The 23351-nt window shown below is 42.0% G+C and overlaps 1 protein-coding gene across 1 annotated transcript in view; it reads left to right on the top strand.

Moving 5' to 3' along the window:
- Window positions 1–23351, top strand: part of IQCH (IQ motif containing H) — a 188010-nt gene that overhangs the window by 147164 nt on the left and 17495 nt on the right. The window contains exons 19-20 of the mRNA XM_033108542.1: window positions 12263–12412; window positions 19721–19891. Of these exons, the coding sequence (XP_032964433.1) occupies window positions 12263–12412; window positions 19721–19891 (321 nt within the window). The remainder of the gene's footprint in view (window positions 1–12262; window positions 12413–19720; window positions 19892–23351) is intronic.

Here is a 23351-nt window from a genome sequence, read left to right as displayed (position 1 = left end):
ATTTATACCAGTTTTGAACTCATGAGTTTCTACTAGCTTCCATCAATTGTATTATATACTTTTATCATTTCGATATTCAGATTGTCCCAAATTTGGCTAGTGAAAGGCCCTTCACGGTGGCTCTTGTGTCCTTTGCTGTGTCCCCATTATTCTTTGAGCATGTCTTACCTTCTAGCACAATGAGATGTTTCAGGTTCATCTTACACTTTCCCTAACCCAACCAAGGATCAACCTAAAAAGCCTTGGGTCCTTTTAGTGGATCTAGACTCGTGCGCACTTCGGCAGCACATGTACTAAAAAAAAAGATCTGGGCTCTTAGTGCTCTCATTGCTACTGGAATGTTATTGCTTCTGATCTCTTTCAGTGGATAGAGCAAGAAAAAATATATATGTATATATTTTACACACACAAGCAAACATATACCTACGTCTATACATACATATTTATCCATCTATGACTATTTCTATCAGTGTATATATTTTTCTATTTATTTCATTTAGTTTATTCATCCTTTACTTTTATTATTCCAGCTGCTGGTACCTCATGTTATAGTTTTAAAATTGTGCCTATCATAACTTGACAAGCCTCTATCAGTGTATATATTTTAAAACCATGCCTTCCTGCCAATATCTCGAAATTCCAATCTAGATTCTTTCTAGACTTCCCCTTTTCCATACTTAAAAATAGACACTTTCTCCAACAGTGACAAACCTGAGTCTCTTTATCCTCAATATATTTACTTATTTGCTCCATCAAATTATATATTTGTTCAATGTAACCAACCAATATCCCAACCAACCCTGCTGTGTTCTTCACCTGCCACACCTGTGCTCCACCCCTGTGTTTTTTGTACTTGGACACAGAACTCTGTCATTTGTGTTTTAAGTTTATTTGTAATGTTCTTCATCATACTAAAGTTTCAGATAGTCAATTCTAGCTCTTTATCTAAAGTACTGTATTTCCTTGAGCTTTTCACTTTCTCTCAGCTTCAGTTTTCTCAGCTATAAAACTATTAGGTTAGCTTATTTGACTTCTGAAGAACCTTAAGGTTCAAAAATTATTTATTTCAATAATATTTTTATAGTACTTGTTTTTTACATTCAAATTTAATAGTAGTAAGAATCCCTTTTTTAGAACTGTCACAAGGAAATAATCACAAAGATTTATATATACTTATATTAATCACAACATTGTTAAGAATAGCAAAATTTCCAAATAGCCCAAATTTCAATAATAGAGAATTTGTTAAGCAAATTATGATAGCTCAATAGAATTGAAAGCTATGAAAACAGTAAAATTCAAGATATTTTGAAGAATGTTGAACAGGAAACTGTTCATAGAATAGTGGAAGGGTAAAATGCAGATTACAAAACAATAAATGTAACATGATAATTTTATAAAAAGAAAAAAACATACATGCAGAGCAAAAAGAACCTAAAGAAATAAAAGATATTACAAGTCATTATTTCTGGATTGGAGGATTGAGGGTGTAGGAAGCAGAGTAATACTCCCCACCTCCCCACCCCTCCAAAGATGTCCGTGTCCTAATTCCTGAAACCTGTAAATGTTACCATACACGGTAGCATGTGTATGTGATTAACTAAAGGCTGTTGAGATGGGAAGATTATCCTGGATTATCCAGATGGCCAGTGTAGTCACAAAGGTCCTGCTGGCTTGAAAACGGAGGAAGTGACCATGAGCAAGGAAAGCAGACGGCCTCTAGAAACTGGAAAAGGCAAGGAAACAGATTTTCCTCTAGAGCAGAGAGGAAGAAAGAAGCCTTGATTTTAGTCCAGTGAGACTTCTGACATCTGACCATTTAAGCCACTTAGTTTATGGCAATTTTGTTCCAGAGAAATAGGACACTACTACAGGGAATAATTTCTGTTTTGTTCTTTGTGCTTTCTGTGTTTGCATTTTCAAAAGTAAGCGTGCAATATATTTGTAATCAGAAAAGAAAATGATTGGCTAATGAAAATCATAAATTTGTATAAAATGTTATAGTTTTCAAAGCACATTCACATACATGAGCTCACCCACAAACATGTCTTGCAGTAGACATGGGACACAGAAAACTGAGATAACTGCATTCATCTCAAATTCTGGCTCTCTGACCCCAGCTGGGCCCCCTAAGTGACCATGCTGGCATGGTAAGAGCAGAGGGGACTAGCAGCCAAAGAAAGGAAGATAAAATAACAGTGGTACAGCAAAGACAGGCCCACAATTGTGAATCAAATCCAGATAAGAGTATGGAAAATCCTGTCCAGACTTCAGGAGGTGAGAGTGAAGTTCTAGGCTAGCAAAATGGAGGAACAGTGGTAGAAACGTAGGGTTAAATATTGGGAACATCAGGCAGAATCCAGGGTCATTTGGGAATAAGAGGAAAAGGGCCAGTCCTGGGAAATGGAACTGAGGGGAGCATAGTACAAAACCACTCCTGCCAGGGGACTTATGTCCAAGATTCCAGTACCCTAGGGATGAGGAAACTCCAGGCTTCCCGAGAATCCATGCAGATACATGGAACTGAAAGGCAGCCATGTTAGAGAAATGGCTTCCCACATGAGGATGAGGGGAGAGGCCCTGCCCCATGTTACTGTGGAGGGATCCAATCCTGAAACAAAGACCAGCACAAGCTATTTCCATACCCCACTGTGTCCTGGAACCAGGGCCCTTGAGGGCAGTATCCAGTGGATTCCATAAAGCACCTACCAAAGGCCTTAGATTGAGGAGAGTCTGACATGTTCATTAAATAAATACTTTCCAAGGGCCTACTCTACCTCATGTCAGATACTGAGGGAACAAGACATGTTCCATGTCAGGTGGAAGTTCATTTCACATCTGTCATCCAATTTTATTTGCTACACATGCACACAATTTCTTTGTTGTCTTACTGGTTCTTAGGTATAAATATTGCCTCGATGAGATTTCTAAATCCTCTAGAAAGCACTGGACTTTCATTTTTCTTACCTCTTCATGATGTCTAATACAATGATAGTCACATGAATGCCAGTTGATTGATGGACTTTTGAAACTTCTAGAAGATCCAGATCTGTTGAACTTACTTACTCACTTCTGGGAAATTTTAAAAGAAAGAATAAGTGCTTATTGAGCATCTATTATGTATATGCCATTATGGTAGGTACTAGAGAGGCTGCAAAGATGCAAAACATGTAGAGGTGCCTGCCCTTAGGGAGTTCACAATCTATTTGGGGAGACAGTCTTGAAAAGTGAATTACAAGAAAAAGCTTAAGTGACAACTACATCGAACAATAAAAAAGAGACATCAAAAAGGTAATGTCGGTTTAACTGCCTTCTGTTTGGAGCAATCAAGAAAGGTTTTTACAAAGTAGGTAGGATTTGAGTTGAAAGATAATTAGGATTTGAAGGAGAGTAAGAAAGAGGGAAGGCTGCTGTGAAGGGTGGTGGCAGAAAAGCACAAAACACATACGGGTAAAATGATGGTCTTACAAACATCTTATCTGATTTACCTCATGTAAATACGCATTGATAGATCATTCTCCAGTTCCTTTTCTTTATATAAAAGTCACTAAACAGATTGGCAAAGATGCTTCTGTTAAAATTCCCAAATTAAAAACTTCTTTGTTTTTAGATAGCTGTAAACTTTAGAAATAACTATCTATTATGAGCATTGGTAGTTATTACTTTTTTAAAAAGGAAAGGAAATCCAATCTTTAAGAAAAGAGTTTAGATGAAAAACAACTGCAGGAGACTAACGATGGATGATGGCCCTTCCTATATACAAAAGGAAATGAGACTTGTTACAAAGTGCAAACGGTGAGGAAAGACAAAAATGGAGACCCTGATGTATATCAGAGAATAGCCCATCTATTCTGAAACCTATTTCTAAGAGTTTCTGTATACAAATATATCAGTCTAAAACCGAAAAAAAGGAGATAGCTGAAAATATTTTCATCAAGATTGGTTATGGATTCTGGCCCCAGTCTTTCTGCTTACCAGTTGTGATACTTTAGACAACTCACTAGACCTCTCTGAGCCTGGTTTTCTCAGTGACAAATGGTGAATTCCTGCCCTCCTTCCCGCAGGATGTTCTGAGAGGCTGAGCAGATATAAGGTGCTGTTCTTATTAAATCAAAAGGCATAATCACATGTAAAGCTGTCACCCGAGCCCTCAGCAGGTTCTCAAACTGTCAGTGGAATCTGAATTGAATTAGCATTACTTTTAAAAGTCAGCAAGCATTTTCATCATCATAAAGTGAAATGTAAGCATCAAAAATGAATATATTTGTTTCAGAGAGTGGAAAAACCAAGGTCTACAGAAATATCATAATTCCTTCTTATTCATTGCTATATACCCAGCACCTAGCACCATGTCTAGCATATAATAGATCCACAATAAATATTTATTAAATGAAAATGAATACTTCTCTCTGAGGCCCCCCCCCTCTAGTACTCTCATTTGCAACATCTCCCTGTCTCTGTTTTCAAGATATACAAGGTGTTCACCAAGGGAGCTCAATGAGATTTACTTTTTCTCCTTAGAGAAGGTATTTTATTTATCTATAAGAAGGTCAACAGTGTATATCTAAATTAAAATTTAATAGGCCTTTGGTATAAACAGAAGTGGCTTGTTATTCTGTGTTTTTAAGTGCTATAATAGGCACATTGTTAATCACAAGCTAATACCTAGTGAAGGGAAAATAGATCCCAAAGGGTTTTAAAGCATTAAAGTAAAAGACCTATCCCTTTAAAAGGTCTGCATCTTTGTGTCATAAAACAGACCTGTAATATACAAGTAATGACCATAGTGGTGGTGATGTTGATGATTTCTACAAGAAACACAAAGGTAATGATAACAATACATTTTACAGTGACAATCACAACTTTGTGTCTTAACACTGATAATACAGGTAAACTAGTGGCCAGCTTTGCTATATACAATATTACCACATGTGACTGTCCTTAAGTATCCTTACATTATAAACCTTGACCTTCAGAAAAATTGAACACAAGCCTACACATCAGCTGTTGGGTAGAAGTTTGGTTGGTCTACATATACCGTAGACCCAGTTCCTCTGTTTACATCTAGTCATCCCACCCAGGAATTCAGATACCCATTCTCATCATGGAGATTCTTGCTTTCTTTCAAACGAAACCCTGAAACTTCTCTCTGGACTTTGAGGACGCTAATTACCAGAAACGTTGCCAGAGTGAGCAAACCTGGGCACCCCAGTTTCTCCACATACGTGTGCTGGCAGCTTGTTCCCCAGCATCACAAACACAAAGCTGAGCGATCCTTTCCTACTTCCAGCTGTCACCTGTGGTCAAGACATTTTGTGTGATAAATTTTGCCTTGGAAAGTTGTCTTTAACATTCATTTTAATCTAATTTTCCCTGTATCATAATGTTGGGGTGACAATGTACAGGGTAATTTGTTCTAGGCCTTACCTATTTCTTCCAACAGCCCTGAACTAACCCCCACCTGCCACGGGCGGGTTTGCTTTTCTCACTGATCATGTCCAAAGTACCCCCAGGACAAACAAGCTGACCTGCTTGGTGACTCCCATGCTCCATAAATGCTTTCTCATCCCAGCTCCCACGTGCTGCCTTCATTCCTACAACTTGCCTCTCCTTTCTTTTCTCTCAGTATACAACTTCCCTTCTTTCAAAACATGTTTCACAATCCAGCTCCTCATGGAAACCCACCCTAATTAATCCCATTTCAACTGCCACTTCATTCTCTAGCCTTTCAGAGCTGAGGTATAGTATCGGTGGCCAGAGTAATTATTAATAACATTAACAATTTATCGAATTTTTGTCAAATGCCAAGCACCCTTGTTATCTATTTTACGTATAGTGTTCCTAATTCTCACACCACAAGAAGTGAGTATTATTATCCCTAATTTACAACAGAGGAAACTGAGGCTAGAGGGACATGTTCAAGGTCACACAGCTACTAAGTGGCAGATCCAGGGTTCAAACCATGACAGGATTCAAACCAAGCTAGCTGCCACGCTGGTGCACCTTCTCCATAGCACATACTGCACTGAATTGATGGTGACTTCCTTTGTAAGTCCCTCCCCCTTCCTGAACCACCATCACCAAAGAAAATGTGTGTTTCTCTTATCTATCCTCAATATGTTTGCTGAATTGAGTTGAACAGCTTAAAGCCAGAAAACACATCTCCTATTTTTTTTAAATATATTCCATCCTTGTGCTCAGCACATAAGGTAATCATTAAATGTTAATGACTAAGCGAAATGGAATAAAATCAGTGTTGTGGTAGCCATTTTTAAGCTTTAAGAGTTTAAATGAGCAAGCCCATACACAGCACCACAGCTGGGAGCACCATATTGCCATTAAGCCAGAAGGTGGATTCACGGGATGGGAGCATTGAAAACAGACACCACAAGAATAGTTAAGTCAGTTTTCCAAACCACTTTCTACAAGTAGCTACTGCTTTTTTCCCCCATAATAATTTCACAATAATTAGCCTGCTAGGTGAGAAATCTCAGGGGGAAAAAAAGACAGAGAGAGAACCAGAGGAATTTAGAATAAGCACTAAATATTAGGTCAAGGTTGGAGGTGATGTGAACAAATTGGTAGTCATTCCCAGCTAGCTGGTCAAAAAAGTAAGGGAAGTGCCATCTAGATTTCAAGTCTGGGCTTTACCTTTCAGAATGAATGTCTTTGTTCTCATCATTAGATTAATGAAATCCAATCTCACATTCCAACATGTGGTTATCAAAATGTATATTTGGTGAGGAATAGTGTCTTAGGCTATCAATCTCTGTTTCCTTTCGCTTTCTTTGCTCCTAGCATGAAATTTCCTACTTTTTGCCAAAACCTTACTACGTAGCTTTTTAACTTAATTAAATATATAGGCAATTACTGACACCATCTGTCTTCATAGAAAAAGCACAAGAAGTGACACGAAAGACTGGAATTCTGAAGGGAATATTTAGCAAACAAAATCTTCCGGCTCCACTACAGCAGTATTTCTTTTTAGGAGCCCTTATTTTAAATCATTTACATTTTTTTAGAAATAATGAATTTGAGCGACACTTAAAAAGTAGTGGCTTTGGTATGATTTTTTAAAAAGAAAATATCAAGTAATCCATTGCTTTTTCAGTAAAACGAAAACTTAAACACGCCGTTGAACATCTGTTACTAGTACAGTCTAACACGGCACTTAAAATCCTTTAAAATCCCTGAAAACCTTTATAAAGTTACATGAATCTTTTGCATAAATAGAACTGTTTTAACAATATGTATATTCCTTTAAACATATATTTTGCTTTATTAAACATAAGATCCATTGTGTTGCCTATTGTCCCAGGCCCTTATAAATAAATAAATGAAATGGCTTCCCTTTTTGAGGGACTCGGTCTAACATGCCACATTGCTAGCCCAGTCTACAGTACCTACTTACCTATGTCTGCTTTTACGTTTCTAAAATTTTTCTTTTGAGACATTTGTGGCAATGATATCAATATGTGAATGATATCAAACCAACCCTTTGAAACTTCATCCAGCTAAGTTATGAACCAATACAAAATACAAGTCCAAAGAATAAAATTCACCCCCCACAGGGAGAACATAGGCAGGAAATACAAAGGAATTGTAGAGAAAAGAGCTGTATGTACGGCTCCAAGAAGAACATGGAGTTCCCCTAATGTTGGCGGTAACCACCAAAGCGGACAACTGGGTTCTCTTAAAGCTTTTCCCTGAACTGGAAAAACAGGTGTTGAATATTTGAACCCCATGTGGCAGCAACTAAGTGTGTACGCTCCATAAACAGAAATGGGCAGGACAAGAGAACATCTCTGAAGAGGCTCAGTATAAGAAAACACCTTGCAAAGAAATAACTACAAAACTTCTATCCATATTAAAGACATATGGTATACCAAAGAATATGCTATTTCAGAGTCAAGGGGAAAAACATCAATGCCTGTGTTTTGAATTATTTTATTCACTTGTTGATGAACGAAATAATGAAGTAATTTCACAATTATTTTGTACAAATTGCTTTGAAGAGACTGTATAAAATGCTTATCAAATACAAGTAGAGCAAGAACTAAGAATTTACACTTACCTGTCATGACTTACAAGCCTTCTAGTGCATTCTCCTGAGAATAAGCTATATATTAAGAAACACTGCATTGAATTTTAGAAGAAAAGAAGGAGGAAGGAAAAGAGGAAGGAAGAAAGGAAATACCTTCCTTACTGCTATTTCTCTCATTTGGTAGAAATTGAACCTAGGGACAAATGGTATCAGAGGGGGTTGCTCAGTTGAAAGCAGCCTCTGGGGTGAAGCTCAGAGGAACAGAACCCTAACATAGCAGCAGCGCCCCAACAGGTAAGCCAGGACAGAGGAACACTTACTCCGGTGAAACTAGAGGGTAACTTTCAGTCAGCAGCTACTAAACTTTCCCAGGGCCCTAAGGCTCCACCCATATATTTCTGGAAAGTGCCACAGGACTTTCATTGACCACAGGTAGGAACCTTGACTTTTAGCCTACACTGAAGGACAATATTTCTGTGTCTTTGTACACACAGCTCTTTCATTATAAGCTCTCAAAGTGCTTTACAGATAAATAATGGGGAAGGTGAAGCAGAAAGGTGTTAAGTGACTTGCCCAAAGTCCCACCGTAAATCACAGGCCTTCCTCTGGCTTCAGATCCATCTAGTAATTGGTGGAGCCTCTGGATTTGACTGCCAGCATCATGGTGATTGCTCACATTCTACCAAGCACCTTTTTCACTCACCAGGTAGAGAGTCATCTCCAAGGTCAAGCATAGGAGAGAAAACCTGGATTTCAGAGTCAGTCACACCTGGATCCTAATCCAGCTCTGCCATTAGCTGTGGAACTTAGGCACATTTCCATTTTCTCTGAGCCTCCACTTCCACTTCTATAAAATGGGTATGTTAATACCGACCTCACAAGGTTGTCAGGATCACGTGAGAAAATACATACCAGAGTGCCTATTATGTAATAGGTCCTTAATATACATTAACTTCCCTTCTCCTTCCCTTCCCCAGGCTTCCCTTCTAGAGTCTGTCCTCCAAGTGCTCAAATCGGCAGCTTTCTAAATATGGCTGCCATCAAAAAAGAAAGCACATTGGCTCGATGGGGAGCCGAATCTGTCAAACACCAGAGTTTATAGACAACAAAGGCAAAGTTGTGGAAATCAGCTTCATCTCTCAGATAACCAGCTCCAAAAGGTTCCATTGTGGTAAACAACCCTCTACCATCATGAAATTAGTTAGGACTTATTGGATTACTGGATTGACATGATGGGGATGAGGAAGTGTCCCCGTGGAGAGAATAAGACTGAGGGGTGGGGTACGGAGAGGAGAGCTCCCCAAGCCCCAGAAGCCAGGCCGAAGTCCTGGGAGGACCGTGGAATGAACAACAGGAGGGAAGAAGAGAAGTGGACGTGCCTAACAAAGCTTTCCTGTGCCATGTGCCCACTGCACAGCCCTGCTGCTCGTCTGGATTTGGCCAGGCCCAGCCACACTCAGTCCAGGAGCTGCTGTACAGTGAAAACCTGCAATGAGGAGTAGCAGAAAATGTACCGCCTTTTAGAAAAGTGACACGGTGTCCTTAGAACCAATTGCGTCTTTTTGACAGACGCTAATATATTATCCCTCCCAACCCATGACTGCTCATTGAGGCCCAGGTGATAACCCTTGCTGAGGTCTAGTTTGCTTTAGTGTATGTAGCAGATATTTTTTTACCCACATATGAAAAAGCTTTTTAAGGTACAGACTTGAAGAATACCTAGAATAAATCCAGAGGGCAGTTTGGAAGGTCATTTATCATGGGCTCCCTCATTCAGTCATTATTTACACACTCAACTAGATTCAAACAAATGGCCGTACAAATTGTGTAGGCATCCTTCCAAAAATAGGTCTCCTAGAGGCTGGGGTATGTGTGTGAGTGTGTGTGTGTGTGTGTGTGTGTGTGTGTGTGTGTGTGTGTAACAGCTTTACTGAGATAACGCGTGCTGTAAAATTCACCATTTTAAAGTATACACTGCAGTCGTTTCTAATATATTCACAGGGTTATACACCATCACCATTATCTAACTTTAGACCATTTCCCTTACACAAAATAGAAACCCTAACCCCTTAGAAATCATTCCCTGTACCCTCTTCCCTCCAGCCCCTGGTTTTCTGTCTCTATGAATCTCCCTATTCTGGACATTTCATATAAATGGGATTATCCAATAGGTGGTCTTTTGTGACTGGCTTCTTTCACTTAATCTAATGTTTTCAAGGTTCATCCATGTTGTAGCATGTATTGATGCTTCATTCCTTGTAATGGCAGAATAATATTCCATTGTGTGGATATACCACATTTTGTTTATTCATCAGTTGATAGACATTTGGGTTGCTTCTACTTTTTGAGTATGTTGCCGTGAACATTCGTGTACACATTTTTGTAGGAAAATTTTTTCATTTTTCCTAGTTATATACTTAGGAGTAGAACTGATGAGTCATATAGCAGCTGAAAGTTTAACTTTTTGAGGAATTGCCAAACTGCTTTTTAAAGTAGTTGTACCATTTTACAATCTCACTGGCAAAGTATAAGTGTTCCAATTTCTCCATATCTCTGACAACACTTGTTATTGTCTTTTTATTTCAGCCATCCTTGTGGGTTTGAAGTGGTATCTCTCCTGTTTGCGTTTTAAAGGGAAGATCCTTTTTCTTGTATTATTTAATTGAATCATCCAATGTAGATTTATAGTACACATTAATATCAGGAGTGCTGTGTTAGGTGTTATGTATGATGCAGAGATGAATATGAGAAGTCCCTCATTCTCAGTCAAATTCTCCTCTCCAGGAGTTTCCCAAATGTAAACAAACTTGTCTTGGACTTGAAATCACGAGCTCCGAGCTCTAGTCCGAATTCTGCTCCTGACCAGGTCTCTTCCCCTCTTGGAGCCTTGTGCCTGGGGTTTGAGGGAGCTAGACTAGACCAACTCCAAGGCCATAGCTCACATTCCACGTTTCTTGCCTGTATACTCTGCAATCGAGGTAGTTCTTTATTTTGATTTACTGGCGTAATTCTAATTTACTGGAGCCACTGAGGAAACTGGGAAGGACCAGCATGCTCTGTGCCAACTCATTGCACTGAAGGGACCAATGCTGTGTGTTCATCCTCATCTTCCTTTGCACAACAGTCTTCCACGTCCACAAGGACTGGACACAGCAGTCCTCCCTGAAGGGAGATGCAGAACAAGAGCTTTGTGCTTTGAAAAGTCACACAAAAGCCTTTAGAGATTATCTGTAGTAACTTTAAAGGAATACTTCTCAACTGAACAAATCATTCACCAGCCCTGATATTTGCAGCGTGAAGATTAAAAAAAGAGCATAACTATCTAAAGCATGAGATTGTTATATTGAATTGCCGTGGAAAAAGCATGTATGATTATAGTCCTAGAAACTGGCAATAGGTTATAAAAATTGGGCTTTCATGTTTATTATAGTTTAGTGTTAAATGTCAAGAAAGTGGTCTTCCCAAAATTCATAATAAAAAAATGTAAGGAAATAGTTAAAAAGAAAAAAGAAGTGAATAATTCCATGTATTAAAAATATAAATAATATCAGCCAGACCATTGATCTTGAAAGTAATAGAGGGAGAATCATAAATTTATAGAAGTAGTAGAAGAAACTTAGAAAAGGAAGCCAAGAAGGCAAGGGTATATTAAAAGATTTGTGATTTTTTGTTTTTAACAAAAGTGAAAATCATAAACACAGCTGTTGATGATGCAGGTTTTATTTCAATATTTTCCATCTTGGTCCCCCAAAATATTTTTTAATATAGTTCCTGCATATCCTGAAAGAATTTCCAAAGCCACAGAGAAGCTTCTGGCACTACAAGAAATTGGGCTATCAACACTGGTAACTTGGTGTCATGGAAAAAGCTGGACCAGGAGTCAGGAAACTTGGACTTTGCCCCCATCTCTTCCCCTTATTGAAGGACCCCAGACAGTCAGTTCACCTCCCGGAGTGCTGATCCATGAAATGAGGAGGTGGGAATGACGGAGGTCGGTGTAGGTCTGCAGGACAGAGCTGTTTGGTTTTAGAGATTCTATCACCCTACATCATACGAAGTGTACTAAATGCACTCCCATGGGACACACAGAACTGTGAAAGAATTGTGTTGCATTTCACTGACATGCCAATGTGGTTGACCTTTTTAAAATATTTATTGTTATTTTGCAGATTTCTTATTTGGAAGCCAATAACGTTTTTTGTGTGCGGTTTTTTTCAGAATCCAGACATCATTTTGAAGGCCTTTGAAAATCGTGGAGGCCCTAGGCATGGCGGACGACCAGGCCTTGAGTGCCAAGTGGCAGGGCTCAGATTTTTTGCTGCCTATGACCCTACGACTCCAAAGGCCCAATATAAGGCAGTGTCCATGGTGGGTGGTACAGAGAATGGCTGCTCTAGTTGCTCAGAGACAGCCTCGTGGAGCTGTGATTTAAATCGTGCCCAGAAGGATAAATGGGATTAACAGAGACAGAGGGGAAGGCCTCCAGGATGAATACTAAGTCTCCACCGTGGATCAGGGCCCAGGGTGACAACCCCACACAGCAGCAATAGCAGCTCTCCTTTGCGTCTCCAAGACACTGGGCCATCCCAGCAGCTGCCACTAGGTGGCAGCATGCCAAGAGGCTGCGATCTCCTCTGCCTATTGACTGTGTAACGCAAGCAATTCTTAACAGATACCAAAATCACATCACTATTTACTAACTGAAAATTCTTACAGTGCACTGTACCACCTGCTTTAAGATGAAGTGTCAGTGTGTTGTTTAGCACAATGGAGAGCTTGATGCTGTCTGGTGGTGCAATGGCCAAAGTAGCTGTCTAAGAAAGGACGTTCTCTGTATGATAGCCAGGATTCTGGAACCTGTTTTTAAACAGCATCTGAGAAGAGGTACATGTGCCCCCAGACTTTGGCAAGAATACCAAAGTCAAGAGCCAAGCAAGGGAGCTGTTACGCCTGCCTCAGCCTCTGCTCCTGACAGTTACAGGGAAGAAGTCATGGTCCAAACAGGCCTGCGTCTGCCAGAGCCCCCAACACTAGTCATACACTGCATCTCGCTGATCCTCACAACAGCCCTCTGAGATAGAGACAATCACAGGCAGGTCTGTGTGAATAGACAGGGAAACTGAGGCCCAGAGAGGAGAAGGAAGTGCACATCACGCAGCCAGTGAAGGGTAAGGCCAGCTCTCCCTGGGGGGTCCTGTAGCGCCATATTGTTCCCATTCCAGCGAAGCCACTTGCCACCACCACGTCTCCAGCCCTCTGCATTACCATGGCATTTTAATCACACTCATGTCTCACCCAGACTGCAGCAAGAGCCTCCTAACTGGCCTTCCTGTTTCCATCCTTGACCCATCATGGTCTCGTCTCCTCACCACAACCAGGAAAACCCTTTAAAAATATAAGTTAGATCATGTCAGTCCTCTACTCAACACTTTCTCATTGATTCCTGGCCTCCGCCATTGTCAGTAGCAAACAGGCCCATGGCTGTGTATGCAGCCAAACCGCTAAGGACAGAGGGAGCCTTGGCCTACCCACAGCTGCGTTGCCCAGCAAGCAGAGGAGCTGGGCAGGTGGCCTGGCCTCTACATCTTAATCATAGCTGCGGGGACCCATGGGTCTGACTGAGGGCTTGATCTTGCTCCAGAAAGAATCAAGGGGTCCAGTGGTGCATTTGTCGCACACTGCCCTCAGCCAAGACGGGCTGCTGAGGAGGGTGGGTTGGGTAGCACACTCTAGACTCTGATGCCGTCTCTGTGGTGGGTGAATTCTCAGTGTGGCATCTCTCAGTTGCCTTTGTTTGAGGATATATGTCTTTCAAAAGTTCTCCATGAGTGAGACATCTTCACAATTCCCAGTTAGCCTCACAGATGCATCCAGAGGCAACTGAGGGAAGGTCCACCAGGACTATTAGCCCCAGTGATTAGTTGAGGAAAGTGTGGTCCAAAGCGGTGACTTGCCGAGGATCGCAGATATGTGTCTCAGACCCTGGTACCGAGAGCTGGGGGCTTGAGCACAGTCATTTATCCTTAGGGAGGCTTTGGTTCTTCTCCTTAAGGGAAAAAAAAAAAAAAAAGGAGGAAGAGGAAGGAAGGCGGAGAAAGAAGAGAAGGAGGAGGAGGGAAGAAGAAGGAAGAAAAAGAGGAAGAGGAAACCTAAAGATGGTTCTCTAAAACATCTGTGGATTCTTAAAGCTCTGAAATTCTATGAGTCTTCAATGAATGTTATTTGATCTATAAATTAGTCTCTCCATCCCATACCTACCCTGACGCCCATAAGAGAGTTGGGCAACACCAAAGTCTTTGCTATAGAACTTTATTTGCACTTGGAGACAGTCACAGAATATAGGGCCTGAGCACATCTGCCCACATCTGCACGCTCTGCCACCCATCCATCCTGCCTGTCACGGGAAAGAGGCAGAAGCAGCAGGGGTGAGCAGGCCGTCTCCATCTGTCCGTTTCCCACACCTCCCCATGCAGAAGCATGCTATTAGCTTTTAAAAATCTCAAAGCTTGCAGCTCAAACGGGGCCCAGACCCTGGGAACAGAACAATTCTGGGCCAGCTTGCCTCTGCCTGACTCTGTCTTCTGGTTTTCACATGCTTGTTCCAAAATAATGAGGTGGCTGGAGTTGCTTGCCTGTGCCTTCTGCTCTGTGTTCTGCCCCCTCCACCCCAGGTCTCCCAAGGCAGCTGCAGTGAGCGCTGTATCCAGTGCAGGGCTGCTTAGGGCAGTGGAGGCTGGGCCTCGGCAGTACTGCTCCCCACCCCACCCCTACTGGCCTTGCCCCTTGCTGAAGCTGCAATTAACTTTTTTGCAACCACTCTAATAGAAATAGAATGTACAAGGTCTGACAATTAAGTTCGTAAACTCATTCTAGAAAAAGAGCTATATCCCTCATTGCTGGGTAGCACTACAGTCACCTTCAAAGTACTCCCTTTGGGAAACTATGCACCGACGCCAGTGCCTAGTCCACCCTTCAAAGCAATTGTGGAACTCTTTTTCTGGAATGGCCATCAGAGCTGTCGCTGTATTACCCTTGATGTCCTGAATGTCATCAAAATATCTTCCTTTCAATATTTCCTTTATCTTTGGGTAAAGAAAGAAGTCATTGGGGGCCAGATCAGGTGAGTAGGGAGGGTGTTCCAATACAGTTATATGTTTACTAGATAAAAACTCCCTCATAGAGAGTGCCGTGTGAGCTGGTGCATTGTCGAGATGTAAGAGCCATGAATTGTTGGTGAAAAGTTCAGATTGTCCAACTTTTTCACGCAACCTTTTCAGCACTTCCAAATAGTAAATTTGGTTAACTGTTTGTCCAGTTGGTACAAATTCATAATGAATAATCCCTCTGATATCACAAAAGGTTAGCAACATCATGGCAACAAGTTCGCGAACTTATCAGACCTCCTATGCCATAAATGTAAGCCCCAAGTGACATTTTAAATTTTAAATTTTCATTTTAAATTTTAAAATTTAACTGAAAAATAGATAAACATAATATAAATAATGTGTATTATTTAATCCAGTGTAACTAAAATATTATCATTCAATGCGTAATCAATATAAAATAATATTAATGAGATATTTCGCATTCGTTTTACCTCCTTTGCCTTCAAAATCTAGTGTATATTTTACATTTACAGCGCATCTCATTTGGACCAGCTACATTGCAAGTGCTCAATAGCCACAAGTGGCTAGTGGAGACAATATTAGTGCAGATCTATAACATACATGAAAGTCCCCATAATTGCACTTACCATAATTCTGGTAATATTAACAATAACTGTTAACATTTCATTGTATGTGCTCATCTAGTCTTTTCTATGCAAAATATTATTTTTGCAAAGTTGAAGTCATATTGCCCATACAACTTTATATCCTTTTCTTGTTGTTTTGTATATCTTCCTACATCATCAAAAGTTATTCACAGTCATTACCTTTAGTGACAATAGCATAGACTATCCTGTGACTTGGATGAGTCATAATCTTCTTAATCAATCCCCAAATTTTGGGCAGCTACAATTTTTCAGCATTACAAGTAATGCTGAGATGAATATTTTTATGTTGCTTGTGCTTCTGAAGGTGTTGATGTCAATCTCTCTAGTGTTGTAGTCATTTTTAACAAAGTGCTTTTTGAATGTCATCCATCAGTGAAACAACTATCAACAAGTGATTTATGACTAGGAGCTAAAGCACCTTGGTTTCTCATCCCACACCTTTGATACCTGGCTCTGTAACCTAGGGCAAACCACTTTGCTTCTCATCCCAGAGCCGCTCCGTTTATAAAGTACCCTGATTGTATTAGATGATTTTTAAGGGTCTTTCCGGCTCTCACCTGCAGTGATGTGTTCGCCTCAACCTCACATCTAATCAATTAACCTGTCAAGCTAGTCATAGAGTCCTGCAAGTCATATCAGAGCCACCTCCTAAGCATTTCAGAATCCATCCACTTGTCCCGATCCCCACGCACAGTGCCTTTGTACAGGCTGCCATCGTCACTCATCTAACTGGTGATGGGCGTATCCAGGGCAAAGAGAGGTTAGGCTCTCAGGTTACCATTGAAGTCCAGAATCAAGAATAGGATTAACTGAGATAGGGGTGGGAGCGAGCGTGGGGCTGGCATCCAGGAGATAGATGCTCAGTGAATATTTGCTGCACTTGAATCTGAAACCAGCTTCTGGAGCCCCCCCCCACCTCGCCTCCCCCCACAGACCCTGTCCTGAAAGGTTGCCAAGGAGCTCACAGTGAAGCACCCGAGGTGCTGCAGGCAGAGCCCTGCCCCAGACACTGGGTGCGAAGGGAAGACAAAGACTAGGCAGCTTCCCCTAAAGGGATGACAGTCTAGGGGGAGACAGGACCCCGTACACAAAACAAGCAGGCCTGAGGCAGTGTCTTCATTGACACCACCAGATGGAGAGCAGAACAATTATCTCAGCAATTCAGGCAAGCCTGCTACTGAGAAAAAGGCTGAAAGAAATTTGTTCTATTTCTTTTGAGGACCAAGGGGTTAGGACAGCCTAGGGAAGCACAAGTGGTTGGCTCGACAAGACCAGAGTTCTGGCCTGTGTTCTATGATCTTAGGCAAAACCCAGGAGCCACATTTTGATCGCAGTACCATCAGGGGTTAAAATAGAGATAGAGTAATACCAACCTTGCCCAAACCTAGCCACCTACTGGATTCAGTTGTCGTTAGATCGAAATACCACGGTTCTGAACGGGGAAAACAGTTACTAAATGTTAACTAGCAATCTAATAGCTAGACAGGCAACTGCAAATGTGTCCTAAGACCCTACTCCTCCTAAAGGAAATCTCTTGTTTTTCAATAGTCATAAATAACATTTGTACTGAACTTTTTTATGTGTAAGACAATTTTACGTGCATTTATTTCATTTTGTTTTCAAAATCCCATATGGTAAGTACCATCAGTTGCTCCTTTTACACTTATGGATACTGAGATGAAGGGAGCTGAAACAAGTCGTTCAAGTTGACACTGTTTCTGAGGGCCCGATTCAGGCCTTCCCACTCCTCGGTTCTCGCTCTTTCCTCTTCACGGTACTGCCTTCCCCTTAAAATCCTTATCACTAAAACATTAATAGGGACATAGACTTTCATTCTGTTGGTTACATACATTTCCCTTTGATCGAGGACCCTGAAACACCAAAACAGACGTTCTCGAAAAAATGCCAGACATGCAAGAGCAGCATGTTCATTCTCTCGTATTAAGGGAAAGGAGCTGTCCCCGTCTGATTTGCATTTTATTCCGTGCAGCAGGAAATATTTAGGTTGACAAATAGGATATTTACCACTGCAACAGATACTTGGCAGTTAGTTTTTAACAATTGTTGCAAATGTGATTTATTTGCTATTATAAAAGGGTATTACTGTGCGAATATGACTCCTGAAATTAGCTTCAGTTTAGCAAGGGGCCTTGACAGCTTGACCTGTTAATATCCTTACAATGATGCCATTTACATTCAATGCTTACTCAAGTCACTCACTGCGAGATTTGTTTGAGAGGAGTCCACTCTAGGGCAGATGTATTATGTATTTTAACATACCGCGTTGATGTGTGGGGCACATGTAGGCCTTCGAAGAGGAAAAAAATGTTTAATCAAGTCTTCATGAAAATGTGTTCGTTTCCAACTTCCTACAGTGAAAATGCATTACTGCTAATTACAGCATACTCCAGAAATACAATACTTCATGTTTTCTCCGCAAGACATTTCCGTGGCGTGGATTATATTAAACAAGAACATGTTTTTGATCCTCGGCAACTTTAGCTTTTAATTTGACTGAGAAACTGGTGCAGGGTAAGGATTGGCTGGGCCAAGATCAGGGCCGCCTCCTCCAGCAAGAAATGGGAAGAGGGAGGACTGGAGTCAAATCCCAGCACCACCACTTCCTATCTGTGTGGACTTGGGTACCTCTCTGAACCTCTGTTTCCTCATCTATGACATGGATTTTTATTGTTTAGGCCGTTATAAAGATCTGTGATGTTTGTGACGCACCTGGCACATTGTAGGTACTTGAACCTGGGAGCCAGTCCTGTTTGTGCTGCTGGTCAAAGCTCAAAGGTCACCTGCTCTGTGAGGCAGCCCTGACTCCCCTGCACAAATTCAGCCTGTCCTTTCTTTCTGCTTTAGTAATACTTTGTTCCATCCCTTTATTGTGTCATGTATTGCACTGTATTGTGATTAATTGAATACGTATGTGTCTGTCTTCCCCTTCTTGATGGCAGGACCTGTGCTTACATGTACCTTTGACACTCTGGTGACTAACAATAATAGGACTTGAGCGTTGCACTGAGGAGGACTCTAGGGTGCTTCTGAGTCAGTGTGGGCTGGGGGGCAACAAGGGCAGTTAGGGAGGCACACCGCCCATAGGAGAAGGAGGGCGAACACATGACCCGCTTTTGCAGTTGCCAGTTTCACACACAGTCGGTGCTCAGGGAGTATCCGTCGGAGGAATTAATGGACATCACTCAGTTAGCTAGCAGCTTACAGGAACTCATAGTTTCCATATGTCTACTGCACAGCATTTTAATTCTTATTGCATCGTTGTATTCTTCTAACAACCCTGTGATTCAGCTTGGGTGGTGGCACTGTTTCCCAGCTGAGGATACTGTGACATCGTGCCTTCCTGCATCCTCATAGTAAAATGGTGCTACAGCTAAGACTTACATGTCAACCATCAGTTTCCCGTAAGCAACATATTGAAATTCCCTGAGAGCCTAGCACTGCTCTTTCTGAAATCAGGGCAAAATGCCTGTTTCCCATACTTAACTCACTTTTCCCCCTCTGCTCCCTTTCAGTTTCCCATCCCCTGAAATTTCTGTCCAGTCTCGTTTCTCAGTAGAAAACATTGCACTGACCATCTCAGAAATGGCAAACCACAAGCAGAAAAACCAAAGTCCACGGGAGTCTTTTGGAACTGAGTATCTTCATTAGATGATCTTAGCCAGGAGTTTTCACTTGTGTAACTTCCCACAAGCACCTTGAAACTTCTGATGACAGTCAGACTGGAGGCTCCATCCCTCAGTTGAACAAAACAGAAACAGAAGCAACACCATCCACACCGTGAAGTCACACGTTCACTCGCTCAGTTGGGTCTGGTGTGGTTTGGGCTGGTCGGGGTGGTTAGGCCCACAACCTCACCGGCACAGCTTTGGCTCATTTTACAGGTGTGGGCAACAGGCCTCGACGTCTCCTACAGTGACCAGCTGGCCCTGACTCAGCTCACCTTATACCTGACCGACGGCCATCTGGATTGCAGGTTCAGCACCCTTAAGGTGCCCTGCTTTGTTCCCAAGAAAGAGAAGAAAATGAGCCAGCTCGCAGCCCTGTCAGTGCCGGTAAGCACCAGAAGCTTCCTGATTCTCCCCGGGGTTCAGTCACACTCAGCCGCCACGTACTGTTCTGGGGACATACCAGACTAGTTGAGTAGAGGGAGGAAAGAACCTCAGGCAAGTCATTTAGCCTCTTCGAAATGGGTTTCTGACGTATGAATGCACTGGGCAGAAGAAAGGGGAGAGGGCATTCCCGGAAGAGGAAGTCCTGAGTGGAAGCGTGAGAGCACGTGGGATTTTCTGGGGTGCATCTGTTTGGTGTTCCCCTCGGTTCTCTTCTCAACTCACTTCCCTGGGCAAGCACATCTACACCCACTGCTTCAATTACCAGCAACTGCTGACTAAACCCATAGTTTTCTAGACCCCATTTTTTTTTTTTTTTTTTTTTTTTTTTTTGAGCTTCAGACTCCTGGACCCAATATTCTACAGAACTTCTCCATAGAGTGCTCAGGCTCAAACTATCCAAAACTGCATGTGTCGCCCCCCTTCCCTAGACTTCCTTTTGGTGGGTCAGGCCAGAGGCAGATCGGACACCCCCCTCCCCCACATCCAGTCGGCAGCCAGCTCATGCTGATGCCGCTGCTACGTAAAATGCCTCAACTCCGGCCTCTCCTCCCCCTCCTTGAAGACACGGCCTTAGTTCCGGCTTTCATCGTCTCACCCTCGTACTGGAACAGCCTCTCACTAAGATTCCCTGCCTCCCGTCTCTCCTTCAGCCTAAACGAACACGCAGTCAAGGTGGTCAAGGTGAAACGCAAGTCTGAGCATGTCGCTCCCCTGCTTCTGAGTTTGAAATGGCTCCTGTCATCTGCGGGAAAACCCAACTTCCCGGCGGAGCTCCTGAGGCCCCTCATGAACCGCCTTCCCGCATCCTCTCTAGCCCATCACTAGGGTGGCTGAGGTTTACCAACCCCAGAACCCCCGGGTAACAGCGGGTTAGGTCGGCCGTGGGGACAGTGGGCTAGGTCGGTCATGCGGAAGGAGAACAAAGGTAGAGGGCCCCTCGCGTAGGTGGGATATGGGGCGGGGGCTCTCTGGCCATAGCTGCTCTGACAGCTGCCAGAAGCTTTCTTCTGCCTGGTGCCACGGTGGGCTTCATACCCTTTCTGCAAGTGAAGCTCTACTTGAGATCCAAATATATCAACCAGGTAAAAGAGGAATTCCAGTGGTTAATAGGACCCCACACTGGTGCCCTAGAGGTACCTTTTCCAAGCAGTATCTCCTGCCTCTCTGCTGAACCTCTTTGGGTCCAAAAAATGCCTCTGGATTTAAAGAACCCTAGTTTGACTCTGCCCAGGGTCCCCACATGCACCTTCCTTGGCTGGAACTCAGAGTACACTTGGGTAGGTAGCCTGGAAATGGTCTTGGGAGGCTCAGGCAGTAGCCTTTTTCTCCTCAATCCACTTGTCCTGTGAGGTACCCTGGCTCACAGAAATCCCCTTGATCTCTTTGCTTCTTGAGAAGAGAAGTAGAGTTGGAGTGGGGAGGAGAAGCAGACCCATTTTAATCAGGTCCCAGGTCCTTGCTGAGAATCTCCCAGATCTGACCCCATCTGTGGCCTCCATCCTCACCAGAGGGACCTATAGGGACCGAAGTTCAATGCTAGAGGGAGGGACAGCAGAAAAGTTGGAGCCCTTCTGGCTTCGCAAACCTAACTCCATGCCATTTCTAAAAGGAAGCTGGAAGCTGAGTTAGTATTCAATACGAGACTTCCAAAGACAATTTGCTGCATTCAAGTATGTTGCTTCCGAAGGCTGTAAGCAGAAGTTGTACTTATAGTTAGAAGCACTCTCCTATTTTCCCCATCTTGCCTATAGGTTTCAATCCTAGCTACAGGCCACACACAGGAATTCTCCTGTGATCAAGAGTCTTAAACACTTTTAGGAATTGCCTGCACTCAAGAGGAAAGCATTATGATCTTCAACAATTCAAATGTCTCTACAATCACCGAAGAAAAGCTATGCAGGTTTCCTGATGTAAGGAAAAATTGAAAGTGCTTTTGGTTTTAGGAAGATAAATAGATGTTCTACTGGAGCCACTGTGCGTGTGTGTGTGCACACACATGCTCCCATACCCGCGTGCACATGTGATAGGCGATTTTGAAAAGAAGCGTACACACTTGCACACACAGTACAATTTACAACCAAACTGAAGCTTCCTGAACAAGTGCGAACAGACTGAGATGCCGTCAGGTTTACAATCAGTCAGTTGACAGCCCCCTTTGAAGACTGAAGAAAAAGGAACCAAACAGATGAAACCACAATGATAATGAGAGCGCATCCAGAACTAACGCCTATAAACTGCTTCATTTGGGCCTATTCCTTTAAACAATATGCTGTGCAGGGGGAAAGCAAAAACTTTTCTGGACTCTAAGAAGAGCTATTGTCCCATGTCAGAAACAGGTGACAAAGAACTGTCATTTATACCCATTTACACCAGGTGCACAGGCTTCCAACGTCCTCCACAAATAACCACTAGAAGGCAGAAACAACATCGGATGAGTCCCAGACATGCATGTTTTAGAAATGAAAAGGAGTTGCCCAACAACTCTTAAACTTCTAAGTAACATTCTGTCAGAATGGGCCTAAATCGTTATCCATTTCTACCCATTTTTCCTCCTCCTCTCTCTTTGTGGCCCCTCCAAACCACGATGGGGTAGGGGCCAAAAGTCACCGTCTTCGCAAACATCTTAAAACAACCCAAGTCATTTATAAGCATTTTTAACAGCACATGATCTGTAATGAATGATTAAGTAAAACCTTTTGTGTTAAATTATGTTAATAATGATTCTGTCTCCTGTAATTTATTATGAATTCTCAAATGCTTCGGGTTTGATTTTGATAGAATGCAACAACAACGAAGTTTATGTGATGACTTTATTTTTAGAACTCCTTCTTTGAAGGCACACAGTTCCCCCACTACTGCTGCTACTGTAATTATGTACAAAACCAATCACTCATTAGAGTTAGGATACATTATCTTCTAGACAGATGAGGCTAAATAAGCAACACATTAATAATTCAGAGAGCAGTTCATTATGCATGTGGATGCCTGCTTCGTAACTGAAATAAGAACCTCATCAGCCTCTGCCAACCCTTAAACAATAGTTCTGTATTATTGCAACCACATTCAAGTTTACGCTTGTTAAACTGCTACTTGGATTATTTTATCAAACATTCATTTATTTGTGGTCCCTTACTGCCGAGAACAGATTTTGGAAGCTCCTTTTTTAAGTTAATGATTTGAGCAATGGGTGTTATTAATTCTCAGAATATTATAAACATGATTAATTTTCAGGCAGAGATTTATTACATAAGGATTTCAACTATGTCAACTGAAATGCATCACTGTCAAAACAAGTATCATGGCGAAAATAGAATATGCTCCACACTTCGAGTGCTGGTGCTCAGAACTAAATCAATTTAAATTGTGGCTGAAGCAAAATTATATTCTCCAGTGAAAAGGA

This window comes from Rhinolophus ferrumequinum, chromosome 6 (assembly GCF_004115265.2).
Source record: "Rhinolophus ferrumequinum isolate MPI-CBG mRhiFer1 chromosome 6, mRhiFer1_v1.p, whole genome shotgun sequence".
NCBI classification, from domain to species: Eukaryota; Metazoa; Chordata; class Mammalia; order Chiroptera; family Rhinolophidae; genus Rhinolophus; species Rhinolophus ferrumequinum.
Note: the sequence above shows the minus strand (reverse complement) of the source record. Positions and strands in the feature narration are given on the sequence as shown.